Genomic DNA, 18,182 nt, shown 5'->3' on the forward strand with positions numbered 1-18,182 from the left:
CAATCTTTCCCAGCATCAGGGTCTTTTCCAATGAGTCCGTTCTTCGCATCAGGTGGCCAAAGTATTGGAGCTTTAGCATCAGTCCTTCCAATGAATATTCAGGGTTGATGTCCCTTAGGATTGACTGGTTCGATCTCCTCGCAGTCCAGGGGGCTCTCAAGAGTCTTCCAGCACCACAGTTTGAAAACATCAATTATGTGGCGCTCAGCCTTCTTTATGGTCGAACTCTCACATCAGTTCTGGGAAAACCATAGCTTTGACTATATGGACTACCTACCTACACATTGTCTAACGAATGGCTAATACTTCAAATAAACACAACAGTCTGGATCCCTCAAGCAGCCTGCAAAGGCTACTGAAGATGCTTTAGAATTGGAATGTGAGTCATGGACCAAAAGAAAAAAAAAGGAGAGACAGTAATGGAGAGAGGAAAATGACAACAACCTAGAAGCTTGAGAACCACTTGCAGTTACAATAATGAAGCATAAGCTTAGCAACAGCAAAACCTGGGGCAGCCAGTCGGCTACTTGCAATTCTGGAGTTCTGAGTAACAGCTCCTGCTGAGGTCTGAGCTGGCTGAAACATGATGGAACAAACCTCACTTCGACCCCAGCAGCCACAAGCGTCACCAGGATGGAAATCCATTTCTAAAAATGCTGGGCCACAAACGAAGAAAATAACCTCACAGCATCACTTTGTTTAATGAAACTCATGAGAACTGGGAGCAGCTGTCTTGGCTCAGACATGTGGAGGGGTGTAACATCACTGTTGAGGTCATTTATTCCATCACCCTGTGACTCAGTCAAAACACTCATTATGGGCTAAATTGGGCCAGGCACTGTGATTGGTACCATGGAGGCTATAAAGATGATGAAGTTTTTTTATTAAAGTATAGTTGATTTATAATATCATCTTAGTTTCAGTTATACAGCATAATGATTCAGTCTTTTTGCAGATTATTTTCCATTATAGGGTATTTAAAGATAATGGATATAATTCCCCATGCTATATAGTATATCCTTGTTGCTTATCTATTTTATATATAGTAGCTTGTATCTGTTAATCCCATATCCTTAATTTGTACACCTACAAGCCTCTCCCCTGTATTATTTTTTAATATTTGACAAGAGATATTACATAGTATTTTTCTTTTCTATCCAACTTGTTTCACTAGGTATAATATTCTCTAGGTCTATTCACATTGCTGCAAATGGCAGTATTTCATTCTTTATAGGTGAGTAATATTTCATTTTGTGTGTATATGTCCATGCACACACACACTCCACATCTTAAGCCAACTGTCTGTTGATGGACACTTAGGTTGCTTCCCTGTCTTGGCTATTGTCAACAGTGATGCTATGAACATTATTCATATTGATTCGGAGTAGCATGTGCATGGGTGCATATGCTCAGTTGCTCAGTCATGCCAACTCTTTGCGACCCCATGGACTGGAGCCTGCCAGGCTCCTCTGTCCACGAGATTGTCCAGGCAAGAATATTGGAGTGGGCTGCCATTTCCTCCTCCAGGGGATCTTCCAGACCCAGGGATCAAACCCCTGTCTCCTACATTGGCAAGTAGATTCTTTACCACTGAGCCACCTGGGACATTGGTGTGTATGTAAAAGATGACTAAGTCTTGATCTCTGGCCTCAGAGTCCAGAAATTGCTTAGAATACTAAAGAAACATTTTTTAATTGAAGGTATGAAAAGAATTCTAAAAACTAGCCCCAGAAGAAGGCAGAGATGTATACCAGGAACAAGAAGGGCATGGTGATCTTCTTTATGAAAAGAAAACACTAAAACACTGCACCCAGTCAGTACGTTGGTTTACTGTACATGGGCGAGTGGACCCAAGTTTGGCTCATTAACAACGAGATGAAAGTCTTCATAAACCACCAAAGATAATTCTCCTGTGTGATGATGATGACTGCCAATCGGGTATTCTGCATCCCACCCTTCCCTCAGGAGGTCCCTGTGGGCCCTTCTTCCTTCTCACTAGACCATGCTAAGGCCCTGCATGTCTGGCATCACTAGCTCACTTCCAACCTCTAAGCAAAATTATGCTCTCACTCTCTGGTCACTGGGACTCCTCCAGGGACCCAATTCCACTCCCCTTGGCTTAATGGCACAGTTGCTCTGTGTACCTGATGAACAGGCGTCCCACCTGCCTTTCTCTTCATTATGAAAATCTTCTTCCCACACAGACTCCCAGAGATGTGTTGTCTTACCCATGAGCGCAAAGTAATTACCTGTCTTCTCCCTTCCAGGTCAGCTTAGCTCTTTGGCTTCAGTTCAGTTCAGTTGCTCAGTCTTGTCTGACTCTTTGCAACCCCATGGACTGCAGCATGCCAGGCTTCCCTGTCTATCACCAACTGCTGGAGCTTGCCCAAACTCATGTCCATCGAGTCAGTGATGCCATTCAACCATCTTATCCTCTGTCGTCCCTTTCTCCTTCTGCCTTCAATCTTTCCCAGCACCAGGGTCTTTTCCAGTGAGTCAGTTCTTCACATCAGGTGGCCAAAGTATTGGAGTTTCAGCTTCAGTCCATCCAATGAATATTCAGGACTGATTTCCTTTAGGATGGACTGGTTTGATCTCCTTGCAGTCCAAGGGACTCTCAAGAGTCTTCTCCAACATCACGGTTCAAAAGTAGCAATTCTTCAGCACTTAGATTTTTTATGGTCCAACTCTCACATCCATACATGACTGCTGGAAGAACCATAGCTTTGACAAGACAGACCTTTAAACCAGGTGGTTCCTAGGCCAAATTCGGCACCTAGCTTACAAGTGCATGCTGTTTGGTTCATATAGTGTTTTGAAAAATTTTTGAAAAAATTGGTTCATTATGATAGAACCACTTTGGAAAACACTTTGTTTCTCATCAAGTTACCCACACTTACCAAACAACCCAAGAATCCCTCTCCTAGGAATTTACCCAAGAGAGATGAAACTTCATTCACACAAGGATTTATACTCAAATATTCACAGCAACATTATTCTTAATAGCCCAACTGTAAACAATCAAAAAAGTCCATCAATTGGTGATTGGATCAATAAACTATGGTCCATCCATAATGGATGCTACTCAGCAACAGAAAAGAATGAACCCTCAAACACCCAACTAGCATGTGGAGGAATCTCAAAGATATTATGCTAAAGCAGAGTCCAGAGGTGAAAGTTTTATACTATATGATGTATTTCATTTACATAAAATTTTACAAAAGATGAAAAGCATATCTTTGCTTACCAGGTGCCAGGCATGATGGGAGGGACTTGACTGCAAAGGGGCATGAGGTAACTTTTTGGTGATAGAAGTGTGTTTAATCTTGATTGAGGTGGTACTTAGAGCTGTATCCTTTTGCCAAATCTCATCACTTAAATCAATGTATTTTATTCTAGCTGTATTTGTTTTCTGTTGCTCTGTAACAAATTATTGCACTCTTAGGGGCTTTAAAATCACAAAAATTTATTATCTGAAGTTCTGGAGGTCAGAAGTCCAAATGGACCTCATTGCACTAAAAGTCCAAATGGACCTCACTGCACTAAAAGCAAGATGTCAGCAGGACTGTATTCCTTATGGAGACTCCAGAGGAAAATATATTTCCTTACCTTTTCCACCCCTTGAGGCTGCTCATATTCCTTGGCTCAGGGTCCCCTTCCTCTATCCTTAAAGCCAACACCACTAAGCCAAGTCTTGCCCATACAACCGCTTACCTGGTTCTTCCCGCTCCGTTTTCTGCTTTTACGGACCTTCGTGATTAGATTGAGCCCACCGGTAATCTCTCCACTTTTAGGTCAGCTGATTAGCAACCTTAATTGCATTTAACCTTAATTCCCCTTTATCCTGTAACCTCACATACTCACAGGTTCTGAGGGTTAGGGTGTGGATGTCTTTGCAGACCATCATTCTGCTGACCACATGGCATATTATATCTCTATAAAAAATATCCAGAATACTGCCTTCTCTTGTAAATCAGATCTGGTCACACCAGGCTTCAATAGTTGTGTGGCTAAATCTGCTGCAGCTGAGTAGCTGCCAACAGTCATGTCTGATCCTGTGCGACCCCATAGACGGCAGCCCACCAGGCTCCCCCGTCCCTGGGGTTCTCCAGGCAAGAACACTGGAGTGGGTTGCCATGTCCTTCTCCAATGCATGAAAGAGAAAGTTAAAGTGAAGTCGCTCAGTCGTGTCCGACTCTTAGCAACTCCTTGGCTGCAGCCTACCAGGCTCCTCCATCCATGGGATTTTCCAGGCAAGAGTACTGGAGTGGGTTGCCATTGCCTTCTCCAGAGAGGACACAGACACTGTTAAAATTTGTTTCAGTACTGTTTCTTGCCAGCTTCACCTATTTACATCACCTGCTTGGTCACTAAGATATTTACACTGGCCATCTCAGTCTTAAACTGTTAAGTCAAATGAAACCAAGACTCTCTGACTCTTCACATGTCCCCTTCCCTTTTTGCTCCACTTTCCCTCACCCTCCACTTGATCTGTCAGGCTGACGTGTTCTCTCCATCCAACTTGTAACACCGTCTCTATGTTGAAAAACACAGTGGAGTTCAACCTGGCTCCAGCAAGGCCAAATTCCCAAATCCGTCACAGCATTTGAGAAAGGGCTTCTGTGAACTCACACGCTGAAACAGCGAAGATGAAAATTAAAGATTGGATTCAGGGTTCATCACTATTACTCAAGATGAGATGTTTCCCTATACCCCCACTTCAGCCTAGAAGCATCTCTGGCTTCCAGCTTGGGGCCAGGCACAGTGTAGATACACAACAAATGTATGCTACCCCCAAAGTTCAGTGTAGTATCTCATAGAGCAATTTAAATAAAGGCTAAATCTCAGTTTGTTTAGCAGTGATGGGGGAAAAGTACTGAGATCCATTTCTTTGTAGGATAACTTCAACTTGAACACAGAAAAATTACATTGCTTCCATGATTCTCAACTGATTTCCTAACCCTTGCCAATCATCTCATGAAGATATGCTTTGAATCATTGAGAAGATAGGACAAGGGAATATGCAAATGGCTGAAACAGCAAATCTCTTCTACTACTATTGGATTAAACAAGCAACAAGAGTGCTTTCTAGTTAGGATGCTCATTTGATTAAGATCTACAGTAACCATCCCACTCTGCTCCAGCCCACAGCATTTTCTCTTGCCATATCTTGTCCCTTTTAATTTTGCCAGATTTAGAGTCTGACCACTGCCATGTCCCCACCACACAGTTCTCAGGCTCACTGTTTTCCAGCCTCTTTGCAAGAGTCCTCCCAAAGCCTCAGGGCTGCTTTCTATCCTGTATACTCCAGAGTGTGAGGAGGAGCACAGCAGATGAGCAGATGAGCTCACTGCGGAGTGAGTGTAAGAATGAGGAATACATGGACAGCTCAATCCAATCTGTCCCCAAGGGGAAACATACTCCAGCATTAAATAAAATACTGTGTGCGTGTGCTCAGTCGTGTCTGACTCTTGGCAATCCCATGGACTGCAGCCCACCAGGCTCCTCTATCCGTGCAAGTTTTTTCAGGCAAGAATACTGGAATAGGTTGCTGTTTCCTACTCCAGGGGATCACCCAAGCCAGGAACCAGACCCACGTCTCTGGTGTCTCCTGCATTGGCAGGTGGATTCTTTACCACTGTGCCACCTGGGAAGCCCATATAAAAAATTAGGCACTTCCTAAAGAAGAAACACCCATTAAACTTGAGAAGACTCCATTAAGAATTACTAAGATACCCCCATCATGGCTTCCACCTCAAATCCTGTCCTATTGAATAATCTATTCTAATGAGCTCTCCTAGGCATTGATTGTGTATCTTCAGGAATTACATAGCTATGCTCAGTGTTCAGTCGTGCTGAATGGTCACACAGGCTAGGAGGCCACACCTGGGTCTTTAACTGGGCTTGCCTTGGGACCCTCCAAAAGCAACTCAGAGAAAATCTAAGCTCAGTTTTGACAGAAAGACAACTGCACAAAATATAAACATTCAATCAACCTGTAAGAGAACAGAAACTTCCAGGTCATTCAGCATCAATGCCTCTGCTGGTAAGTTACGTAAAAGCTGAAGTTTGACTTACTCCTTACAAATGAAAGAATATTATACTTGTAGAAAATAGATGGGCAGCTCTATGGCCTTTGGCCTTAACAATCTGGGCAAGCGAATGGAGTATTCTTCTGGGGCCCCCGATATGTGTATAGCAGAAAAATGAAGTCTAGATTCTATAGCTCTTATCTTGAGATATCAGGGAAGCCTTCTCTACCTTCCCCATGAAACTGTAAATTTCTCTTGCTCTCTAAGCAAGTTTATTGACAGAAATCTGGGGAATGATTATATGCTCAAACAAGGAACATTTTAGAAGATGACAATTTTTATATCCCCCCAGGTGACAGTTCATTTAAAGGCACAGCAGTTGGTTTCCAAGACTTGGTAATGGTGCTAATTGTAAGGCTTGGATAACAGACCTAATTAGGTTAATGACAAACTCAGCCCAGCAGGGGTATTTTCAGGACTGTGCTTTTCACTCACACACACACACACACACACACACATTTTGTCTAGTTCATAATATAGAGATGTGCAGAGAAATGAGGCAGGAAGTTCTTATAGAATCATAAGGCTATCCTTTAGACTTTATTTATACTTCAGGGAGAAAACAGGGTAACTGTTTCAGAGTTAGATTTTGTAGTAGGCATCCAACAAGAAAAACAATGGAAAAAATGAATAGTCCCCAAATGCGTTCAAAGCAGGGGTGATTCTGATGGCTGGAAGGCCCCTTTTTTGCTAAGATCACAAAGAGTGCTGCTGTGGACTGAACTGTACCTCCCCAAAATGCAGAGCTACAACCCTAACTCCCAATGTGACTATATCTGGACGGGATCTTTATGAAGTACTTAAGGTTAAGTGAGGCTGTAGAGTAGGGCCCTAGTTGGATGGGAGAAGGGCAAGACAGCGATCTCTCTCTCTCTTCCACATGAGGACACAGCAAGAAGCCAGCCAGAAAGAGAACCCTCAGCCAGAAACTAAACTGACCGGTCGCTTGGTCTTGGATTCCCCAGCTTTCACAACTGTGAGAAAATACAGTTTTGTAGTGTAAGCCACCCAGTCAACGGTATTTTGTTATGGCGGCCCGAGCAGAGCAGTATATGCGGAGTATCCATGTTTGGAGCTAGAAGCTGGGCAGGGCTGAATTTTTCTCCGTAAAAAAGGAGAGTGGGGTAGGCAGCGCAGTTAGGTTCCCGGGGGAGGAGACAGAAGCCCGTGAAGCTGCTTGCTGTGTGGGAAGGGGGAGAGAGAAGACACAAGATAACCTTGGAAGGAAACAAAAAGTCAAATGAGGATTTATGAACTGGGATAAAAAGTGTGTGATGTACAAGCCTCTTAAGATGGTTTCGTAAGATATCTTCAGTAAGGCAATTTTTATAATAGAATTCTGGGTGTGGTCAGTTTTTCTTATGCAAATGATGGAGGCTTAGCGCTTAGAGCTCTCTGCAAGAGCTGAGATACATCGCTCAGATACACGAGGTGACGGATGGCTGCCATATGGGCCATAAACACACACTGTAGGGACCACACAAATGCTTCCAAATTACCCTCTGTGTTGCTCTTTGAGGACACATCTTAGTTTTGCCATGTCTGGAGAACATTTTGAAGAAATGAGAATCAGAAGGCTGGTTCTAATTCCCAATCTTCCATTTTCTGTGTCACTTTGGGAAATGACAAACTTGCTATGCAGCAGGCTCTCCATTCCAAAAATGAGAATGACACTTACTGCTGCTTTTGTTCCCAAGACTATTAGAATAAATAAGGTGATAAATGTGGAAACGCCCTTCAATTAATTGTTTTCTACTTTTTATTTTGAATTCGAATCACAGAAAGTTGCATAGGTAGTCCAGAGAGATCCCAGCTACCCTTCTTCACTCAGTCTCTCTCGGTGCTCGGAAATGAAGATCTTAAACAGCTGTTGTACAACACCAAAAGCAGGAAACTCACAGTGGAATATGTGTATAGGTCTTTGTCATTTTATCACATGTGTGGATTTACATACCCACTTGCATTCAAGACATTAATCCATCAATACAAAGATCTCTGGAGGCTACTCCATTAAGTCATACCCTCTCCCCTTCTCCCTGTCACCCCAGTCCCACCAACCAATCACTAAACTGTTCTTCATCTCTTTGTCATTTCCAGATGTTATATAAGGATATCTTTTGAGGTTTTTTTTTTTTCCACTCACAAAATGCCCTTGAGGTCTCTCCTAGCTGTTGTATAAACTGTTCATTTACTTGTATTGCGGAGTAGAATTCTATAGTATTGCAGACATTTTGGTTGTTTCCAGTTTGGGGCTATTACAAATAAAACTGTCCTAAATAAGCATGCACAAGTGTTTGTGAGGACATACATCTCCATTTCTCTGGGACAAACACTCAGGAGGACAACTGTCAGTTGTATGTTAGGTGTGTCTGGTTTTTTTTTTTTTTAAGAAAACTCCAAATTACTTTACAGCGTAGGGCACTATTTTGTGCTCCCACCAGCAACAGATGAGACATGTGATTTCTCTGCATATTCACTAGCATTTGGTATTGCCATTCATTTCTTAAACTAATTTTTATACTATAAAATGTACTTGTTATTCCATTTCAAGGCAAACCCTAATATCAACAGCTCTTGCAGGACAAACCTCTATCTATAGTAAATATATCAACTTTTCTGTCTTTATTTATTGTAGATAAAGATGCTATGATCCCTACTGGAGTCCAAGCTCTCCAGGATTTGTGGAAGACATTCTGCTAGTCAGGCTGGGGTTCATATCCCAGCTCTGGGGAGAAACCCAGGGGTCTAGTCAACTGTGATCTGAGGATGGGGGAAGTCTGGCCCATTGAAATGCTACCAAGGGCTCACCTGTCTGAGGCTTGCTACAGCCTTGTACCTACATTTTCTGAAACTGACATATAAGGGTCACACTGGCCCTAACTGTTGTTTGTTTAGTCACTATGTCATGTCCAACTCTGCGACTCCATGGACTATAGCGTGCCAGGCTCTTCTGTCCATGGGATTTTCCAGGCAAGAATACTGGAGTGGGTTGCCATTTCTTTCTCCAGGGGATCTTCCCTACCCAAGGATCGAACCTGAGTCTCCTGCATTGGTAGGTGGGTTCTTTACCACTGAGCCACCAGGGAAGCCCAGCCCTAACTGTACCCACCTTCATATGGGCTCAGATTCTTCTTCTGACACACATCAGTCTGTGCTAAGCACCTTATCTGAGTGAGGGCCTGGGACACCTTGTCTATGACACACATTGGTAACTATGATTTTCTAATCACAGGTGGTACCCCTAAGGATTGCATCTTGCAAAGAAAACAACTCTTTTTAATATTCCCGTTCCTTCTTCCTCCCTTAGCTCAACTTCATCCCCATTTACGGAAAGAAAGCTACACTTCACAAACACTTGTGTCAGGCACTGTGCTAAGTAACCACTTTTTGTATACAGTCCTTTAGTACAGCAACCCTGTAAGTGCATTTTGCCCATTTTATAGATGAGGCCACTGAGAGTCAGAGAGCCTAAGTAACTGTCCTAAAGGTGACAGAGCCGGAAGACTGGCAGAGATGGCTTGGAACCAGGGCCTGTCTTACGTCAGCCCATGCTGCCTGCCTGCGTCCAGAGTACAGGATACCTTGCTACTGAGACAGAGCTTGGCTCCGGGGATGTCCATGTAATGCACAGGTCAGCTAGTGATGCATGTCAGCAGGTAAGGGCCATCGGCTCTTGTGCCACGTACCTGGGGGGTGGCACCACGCCTTTAAAATGGATCTTTATATGGGATGTGCCCTTTGGTTTGTTTTCTCCAACAAACACGTGGATGGAAGATTCTGATTCACTGGGCTGCGGGCTACCAAGATTGTATGGTATTGTTTATTCCTTGATTCTCTCTCATTATCTTTACAATTTTTCTCATTTTTTCTCCTCTCTGCTTCCTCTGATCTCACTCTCTAGCTAAGGTTTACACATTTTAGCTCATTTTCCCTCTTTCCTGTGACTCTGAGCTCACACTGGGCTGTGCTGACGCAGTCCAGGCTTCCCATATAGGATATGAGCCTGATAGCATATCAGCTACCATTTTCAAACACTAGTTATGAACTAGCTATTCTAGCATGATCATTCCACTGACTCCCCAAATGCTGACTTAGGAAATGGGACTGGGGGGACTGAAAAGCTTGACAAAGCTCACACACCCAGAAGCAGCGGGGCTAAGGCTCAAAAATCAGCTTTCACTGTTGCCTCTTGCTGTTGGCTGCAGCGCCTTCCTTCTTGTGCACAAAATGTACACGGCCTTCCCTGTTTCCTTCGTCAACCAGACAGCTATTGGACTATCCCCTCCTACCTTCATCCCAGTTTCACCATTTGGGAGAAGAAATGCATTAGCTTCAGGCTTCTTGTAACTAAAGGAAGTAGAAGACATCTTGATAATTCAGACAACCTCAGGACTATGTGTGTTTTTAAGCCCAGACACCACACTACAGCTGGAAGGGGAGAGGTGCATGGGGTTTGAGCTTTGTGGGCATCCCCAGCTTGGTCCCTGAGCTCTGCAGCGAAGGGCTGGCATCGGAGGCGGTAGAGATGCTCCAGTGCTGAGCACAGCCTGGGTGCCTACACTTTAAGAGCTGAGGCATTTCATGCTGAACCGATAGGCTTCTCACTTAGCTAACTGAATCCCTTGCTGTGCACTGTCACGCATCTGGGCAGGGGACAGCACCTCATCTGACATGCACGCGAATTTAAAAGAAAATGACGACAGAGAGTTTAATGGAGCGGAAAGCGCAGCAACCCTGCAATGACTCCAAAGCATGGGATGCAATGAAAGCTCTCAGCCAAGGAGGGAAAGGACCCAGGATTCAGCTCCCTGTCCTATTTTCTCCTTAAGGCATCGGGGCTTGCATTCAATGCTGATGTGTCCTAATTCAGAGGGGGTATGGGGGAGGGGAGAAAGGCTGCATAACAGCCTTTGCATCTTTGCCATCTGCTCTCAAACACCGTGCTTGTTCTTTTGTTAATCAGAAGCCAGTATCCACTGTGGATCGGAAGTCAGAGGTTTGAAAAGGAGTGTGGGTCAAGAAGAACCATACTTTTTAACACCTGCTCTCAGCTGCTGCGGGCACCTGAGCTTTGAGGCCAGGGCATTTCCTTCTGGGCAGGGTCTTCTCCCCCCTTCCTAGCTTTATGGGGACTGCTCTTTGCCACAGGTTGAAAAAGTCCCGAAGCTCCTGACTGGAAGGAGCTGATCCCAGGGAGATGGTGGCAGGAAAGCTGCCTGGAGCAGTGACATCCTGTACTCTGCCTCCTAACATCTCCTCAGAACCTCCAGGTGCTGGCGACCATCTGTCTCCGAGGAACACACAGTACATCATCATCTGATGCTGGTACGGAAACTCGGCCTCAGCTGCAGGCCAGGTGGATCCGAGGTCTGTGAGTGACTCCTGGCACAGCCTATATCTCAACTTGCCCACCCTGGTAGCCGTCCAAACATCTTTTCTGGAGGTTGTGTCTAACTTCCTAAGAGTCCCTCCAAGTTTCAACATCCTGAGTGCCCAGCTCAAGGTCGACTTTGCATCAGAAGCTTGTCAGGAGTCAGAATTCAGGTCTCATGGCATTGGGCTCAGGTCTTGTGCACGGACTGCTCTGCCACAAATGCAGAAAGGTGACGTCCAGAAATACAAGCCTGACTGCTTTCCCCATGACTATGTGTATCCTTTATCCCTTGACAATCTTGCCATGCGGATGCCAATTACTAATTTCTTTTCTTCAGAGCAAATCTTATTACCAGCGTGGGAAGGGCCAGTATCTGGCTCTGGGTTGCTTTATTCTGCCCTGACTGCCTTCCCTGCCAGGGGAAAATTCAATCCACTGTACAGGTGGCAGTGGTCAGAGGTCCCCCAAATGAAAGAGGATGCAGGGGCAAGAACCCCTATACCCTTGTTATTTCTGTGGGCCATGGCACCATTTATACCCTGCAGAATTTCAGAGGGAAAACAGAAAGCTTCTTATTTTCTCAGAGGCTGTAGGGAAAGTGGATGGACTACTTTTAACCTTTAGTCATTTTTAAGTAAAAAGATGTATCATCGGAAAGACACATGTTAAAGTTACCTTAAAAGTGTGATTCTGAACTGGATGTATGAAAAGGTCCTTTAGCCTGGATGAAACCAACAATATTAAAACTCCAACACCAACTGAGTAAGTCAAGCACACAGGTCAGGCTCACTCTTTGTTCCAGTTCACAGCTGCCCTGTATACACATGAGGCAGTCCCAGGGGCTCTGGCATCACCCACCAAGAGAGGTACAGGGCTGACAAATCTCAAACCCGACTGCATGTGAGAACCACCTGGGCGTGTTAAAAAGGATATATGCTGAGTCCCCGTCCCAGAGAATCCGACTCAGTTGATTTGGGGTAGGATCCAAACATGGGTATTTTCAGTGCGTGGGGGAAGTGGTAAACTTCCATTAAAAAGTGCTTATGAAGAAGTATAACCACCATATAACGACATGCACAAATCTACAGCACGCAGCTTAATGGATTTTTATGAATAAATCCTGAAACCTGGGCTTCCCAGATGGTTCATATGGTAAAGAATCCGCCTGCCCGTGCGGGAGATGTGGGTTCAATCCCTGGGTCAGGAAGATCCCCTGGAGGAGGAAATGGCAACCCACTCCAGTATTGTTGCCTGGACAATCCCATGGACAGAGGAGCCTGGAGGGCTGTAGTCCATGGGGTTGCAAAGAGTAGGACACGACTGAGTGACTGAGCACACACGTGCTCTTAAAACCCATCCCCGTCAAGATACAGAAAATCACCCCCAGAGGCTTCAGCATGGGACTTTTAAAATTTAACTCTTTTATTTCGAAAAAAATTAAAACTCTTCAAGCTGCAAGAGTATAAAATGAACTCAGCAAGGGTATTTTAAAAACTCTCCCCTGTTGATTCTAACACAGAGACGATTAACAACAGTAATTGTTGTAATTAACAACAGTAACAGTAATTAACAACAGTAACAGAAAAAACAAAAGTAATTTTCTTTTCCTCTTTTTTGGCCACACCTCTGGCCATGGAAAACCTTCAGTAAAACATGGGCATAAGATTTTAATTTTTTGTTACTCATTTCTTAACCAGGTCATTATTGGTTCCTTCAATACAGAAATTAATGTTGGCCTCAGATCCATTTGATTCTGCGGTAATGTGATTATCTTTGTAACTTTTCAAGCATTGTTTATGGTTTAGAACCTCCCTCTTTCTAGCTACATATGATCTCGGGGGACTTTTTGCTCTAAATAAGAACATTTTATGTGTGCTTGTGGAAGAAAAAGGTGGGGAATCACACTCATTTTTCGTAGTTCAGCCACGGACAGTTGGCAAGGCCAGAGGCAAATCCTGGAGCCCTCCAAGGGCTATTCAAGGTCAGGGGCAGGAATGTGTGAAAGGCAGGAATCTGGAGTAGGTGAGGAAGTGAGGAAACAAAATCAAAACCAAAGGCAGTCACGTCCAGGCCCAGTGAATACTCAAAGACGACAGAGGCCAGCCAGAGCTATGAGCTGAGGGAGGCCAGCAGGAGGCATTCTGAGGTTGAGGCGTGGTGGGAAGGGAGGACTGGAAGCAGGCGGCAGTGAAGCCGGCAGTTAAGGGGCTATGCCGCCACCAGAGGCTGAGATGCAGAGCACGCTGGCCTCTGGAGGGGCCCAGGTGCCAGGCTGCGCCCTGCACAAGGCCCTGGCAGACACTGCCAGTGAGGCTGCAGCTGGGACCACCCAGACCCGCCAGCTTATTTCAATTTGCTCAAAGGCTGAATTGACTTAACAGCGGCTCTGGGGGCAGTGCTGGGTACAGCTGGACTCTGCCCAGGTCCTTCATCTCCTTTTTGTCTCCTGATACATATTTCCTAAGAAACAATTCCTTATGTGGTAGCTAAGTGACTTTTCCATTTGGAATAGCAGTCTGAGTGGGGTGGGTGTTAGATGCTGCCATACAGGGGAAGTTCTGAGCATGGATGAGGTCCTTAGGACCCAGATGAAGGAGGAGAATCTCCTTAATTCCTCAGATGGTGGCAGAAGGCAAGCCTCGTGATAAATATGAGCAGACAAGCCTCATGGTGGATATGGGTAATGGCCTGAATGAGGGCATCACTGGCCCAAAAGTGACCGAAGAGTCTAAAAATGAGAAACCTATCACACTAAAATGTTTGACAAAGAAAAGTTCTCTTTGGGACCAGTAACCAATTTCTTAAGTCTTGTGGGTGTTCTTTTTTTTTTTTGGAACTTGTGTTGTTAAATAAAGGTTTGATTTGCATATAACTTTCCAGGTTTATTTCAAGGATAAGTGTGACAACATGAATTTTAAAGCTCAGTATGGAAAACAAATCACAATGCATCTGAACCTTGAAGTCCATGTTGTCTTCGATTTTAGCAATGAGTTAAATTCACTTAAATTTGTTTCCTAACAGAACCACACTTTATAATGAAAAGTTGTTCTGTTCTTTTTTTTTTTTAAAGGCAGAAAAATAGAAAATGAGCAAAGAGTAAATTTTTGAAATCTAATTTTTTCAATTTCAAATAGAACAAAGAGTGAGTTTTTGAAGCCATGGTGGTTTAAATATATCCAGTGTTCATGCTTTGTCAGCTTCATCCTGTTCTCACACACACACACGCACATGCACTCATACACACACATGCACACACACTCATACACACATAAATATGGCCGGAACAGGTACCTTTTCCTCTCCTTCTATATCAAATTCAATTCCTAGATTCTGTTAACCTCTCCCAGCATTTCATGGTTTATGGGTGAAGCACCTGGGAGCTGTGGCTTCTGACAGCGTGAGCACTGCTCAGAAACACGAAACCTTCAGGTGTCCTGAGGTGGCAGAACAGTGAGTGCTCAGGGGAGACTGAGGAGGGGAGCGTGGAGGGGTGTAGAGTCACCTCTGAAGCTCTGCAAACTGATGATCCTTAAGAAGACGGGGCTCTCCCTGCTCCCATCCCAGTTCTGAGCTTCTGGAAGAGGCGAGGCCGCCATGGGCTGAGCCATGGACTAAGCCGAGAGGAGATGAGTCAAGGTACTTGCAGTGTCTCACACGCGTGAGGAGCCCAAGAACCACTGTAAGTCAAGCTGCCTTACCGGCTACGATCTGTGCATCCTTTCACCTCCACTTACACGGGAGCCCATGTTGACAGCACAAAGGGAACAAAGGAAAGTGGTGACATTGAAAACAGCAAAATGAAAAGTCTTCCCAAAGGATCACTGGCACAGTCCTACCTCATACAGATCTTGTACGGGGTTGGGAATGCGAATCCTAGACATTACAAAAGGGAGAGACACGATGATGGCACCGTTCTCCAATCAGCATTAACAAGAGGGGAAACGGGTGGAAATGGAAGCTGAAATGAAACAAGGGGACCGCCCGCTGGGGCAAGGTGGGCCTCTTACCGTAGTGCGGGATGATGGCCCAGGCCATGGCCGAGGCGTAGATGCCGCCGATCATCCAGAACATGCAGAGCCAGCTCAGATGCTCGCCCCGCTTCTCTCGGGCCAGCACTTCCGCAAAGTAGGAGAACACGGTGGGGATGGCTCCTCCAATCCTGCCAAGAGGTAGGGACGGTATGTGATATCAGAGCTCGTACAGCCAGTGTGAAACACGAAGGGCAGAGCTAATGCAAGCTCTATCAACGCATGTTCTCTTTCTTTTCCAGCATATCAAGGAAGGTGCATTTTCTACAACTTAGTAACTTTAATAGTGGCTCAGACGGTAAAGAATGCGCCTGCAATGCAGGAGACCTGGGTTTGATCCCTGCGTTGGGAGGATCTCCTGGAGTGGGGCATGGCAACCCACTACAGTATTCTTGCCTAGAGAATCCCCGTGGACAGAGGAGCTTGGCGGGCTACAGTCCATGGGGTTGCAAAGAGTCGGACCCGACTGAGCAAATAAGCACACAGCATGTTCAAAATAGGTTTATTATCCCCCCCCCAAACTTGAACCTGCAATTAAACCATGTTACCAAAAGGTGGGAGTGGTACCCTACTCATGTGCTTTATATAGAGCGCTTAGCTTAAGATCTCCATGGACTTTCTGTTTCTTGTTGATGTTCTACATGGTGTTTATCAAAAAGCACAATATTTGGTATGATCTAGGAAATACTTTAACACATTCAGTTTAGTTCAGTTCAGTCACTCAGTTGTGTCCGACTCTTTGCGACCCCATGAATCGCAGCATGCCAGGCCTCCCTGTCCATCACCAACTCCTATATATATATATATATATATGATGATTATGTCTTGTCCATGACATGGGGACTTTGGAAAGAGATTCAAACACCTCTAGAGGGCTGACTGCAACTGATACTACTCCACAGCATTGGTCCTACAGCCCTGTCTGAGGGATATGTTAACACAGGACCCACAGGGCTGCTTCCTAGACTGGTTCCGGTCCCAGTCCAGCATATACTGCTGAATGAGTACATGTGAAAGGGGCACCAGGACAATCACATAAAGAGCTGCTGGTTTAGATACCAACAGCGCAATGCTTCCTTCCAGTCAAGGTGATTTTAAGAAACACTGACTGATCTCTGGATAGAGGCTATGAACAGTGACCTATTCTCAGGTTAAGGTTCTCAAATGAGGGTCTATGGAATCAAAATTTTGTTCATTCTAGGGAGATGGGCCATAGAACTCATCAGAAGGTCAACTTGGCCTTGACCCTACAAATTTTAAGACACTGTCTAAAAAAGTAAGGTAGTATGGGAAATAATTACTATCATTCTAAACAATATGTGAATTCTTAACATAATTATTTTTTTTAAGTGTGCTACAATATAGTGAAAGTGAAAGTCGCTCAGTCGTGTCTGACTCTTTGCAACCCCATGGGCTATACAGTCCATGGAATTCTCCAGGCCATAATACTGGAGTGGATAGCCTTGCCCTTCTCCAGGGGATCTTCCCAACCCAGGGATCGAACCCAGGTCTCCCACATTGCAGGCAGATTCTGTACCAGCTGAGCCACAAGGGAAGCCCAAGAATACTGGAGTGGGTAGCCTATCCCTTCTCCAGGGATTTTCCTGACCCAGGAATTGAACTGGGGTCTCCTGCATTGCAGGTGGATTCTTCACCAACTGAGTTATCGGGGAAGTCCTCAACATATAAGCAAGCTGTAAAGACAACAGCTAGTGATACAGTTTTTCAAATATGTACTGATTCCTTTATGTTCATGTTTCTGTAAGGAAAATTGCTATTGACATTTCAAGTAAATTTGATGTCAAGGAATGACACTTGTATTTATCCATTTAGCAATAACTGATTTCCTGAGTGCCTTTAATATGATAAAGAAATACTGACAGTGATCTTAGCAAATGCAATGAAGAGAAAGGCCACATCTGCAGCAGATGTACCTAATGAACCACGGAGTGACAGTGTCACTCAGCACCAACTGGTAGGTATGGCACCATTTCATGAGTCTGCCCCTGTTTATGTGGTAGTCATCTGCGGCTGGATATGTGCAGACCACCTAGAATAGTGCTTTTCAATCCACAGGCTACAAAATTAATTTAGCAAATGTCAACAGCATTTTAAAAATTGAAATAGACATGAAATATTTGAGTGACATTCAAGTAGTATCATTTCATACATTTCATTCACAATAAACATTTATAGTGTGCAATATATATATTCATATGTGTATATATGTGAGGATAAATATACATTTAATATATAACTATATATATGCATGTGTGCTAAGTTGCTTCAGTCGTGTCTGATTCTTTGAAACTCACACAGTTCTCTGCCTGGCTTCCTGAGGACCTCACACCATGCGTGAACAGCTAGCTGAATTTAAAAAATTCAACAATGTTTCAAACAGATTTGAAATGGTTCCATTACAACACACAATTTTAATTGGAAATAAATCATGTGTCATAAATCATTTAATGCTGTTCCTTTTGTCATTTGATGTGAGGAATCTGTTTCTCTGGACTATAAAGTCCCAGGTCCCTAATCTGTGTCTTCACTTTTTGATGCAAAGGAAGAGCCTCGGTTTTTACTGATTTTTAACATCCTAATGAATGTTTCATCGGTTTTCTGGACACTCTGTATGTATGAGTGGTAACGCACACTTCAGGAAGGCACAGTTGTGTGTCAGGGGATGCC

The 18,182-nt window shown here is 44.3% G+C and overlaps 1 protein-coding gene across 6 annotated transcripts in view; it reads right to left on the minus strand.

Moving 5' to 3' along the window:
* SV2C (synaptic vesicle glycoprotein 2C) overlaps positions 1-18,182 on the minus strand; it is a 224,218-nt gene that overhangs the window by 90,782 nt on the left and 115,254 nt on the right. For all 6 annotated transcript variants that reach the window (XM_006051065.4, XM_044925469.2, XM_044925470.2 and 3 more), the window contains one exon: positions 15,474-15,625. In XM_006051065.4, coding sequence (XP_006051127.4) covers positions 15,474-15,625 — 152 coding nt within the window. The remainder of the gene's footprint in view (positions 1-15,473; positions 15,626-18,182) is intronic.

Source organism: Bubalus bubalis, chromosome 11, assembly GCF_019923935.1.
Source record: "Bubalus bubalis isolate 160015118507 breed Murrah chromosome 11, NDDB_SH_1, whole genome shotgun sequence".
Taxonomy (NCBI): domain Eukaryota; kingdom Metazoa; phylum Chordata; class Mammalia; order Artiodactyla; family Bovidae; genus Bubalus; species Bubalus bubalis.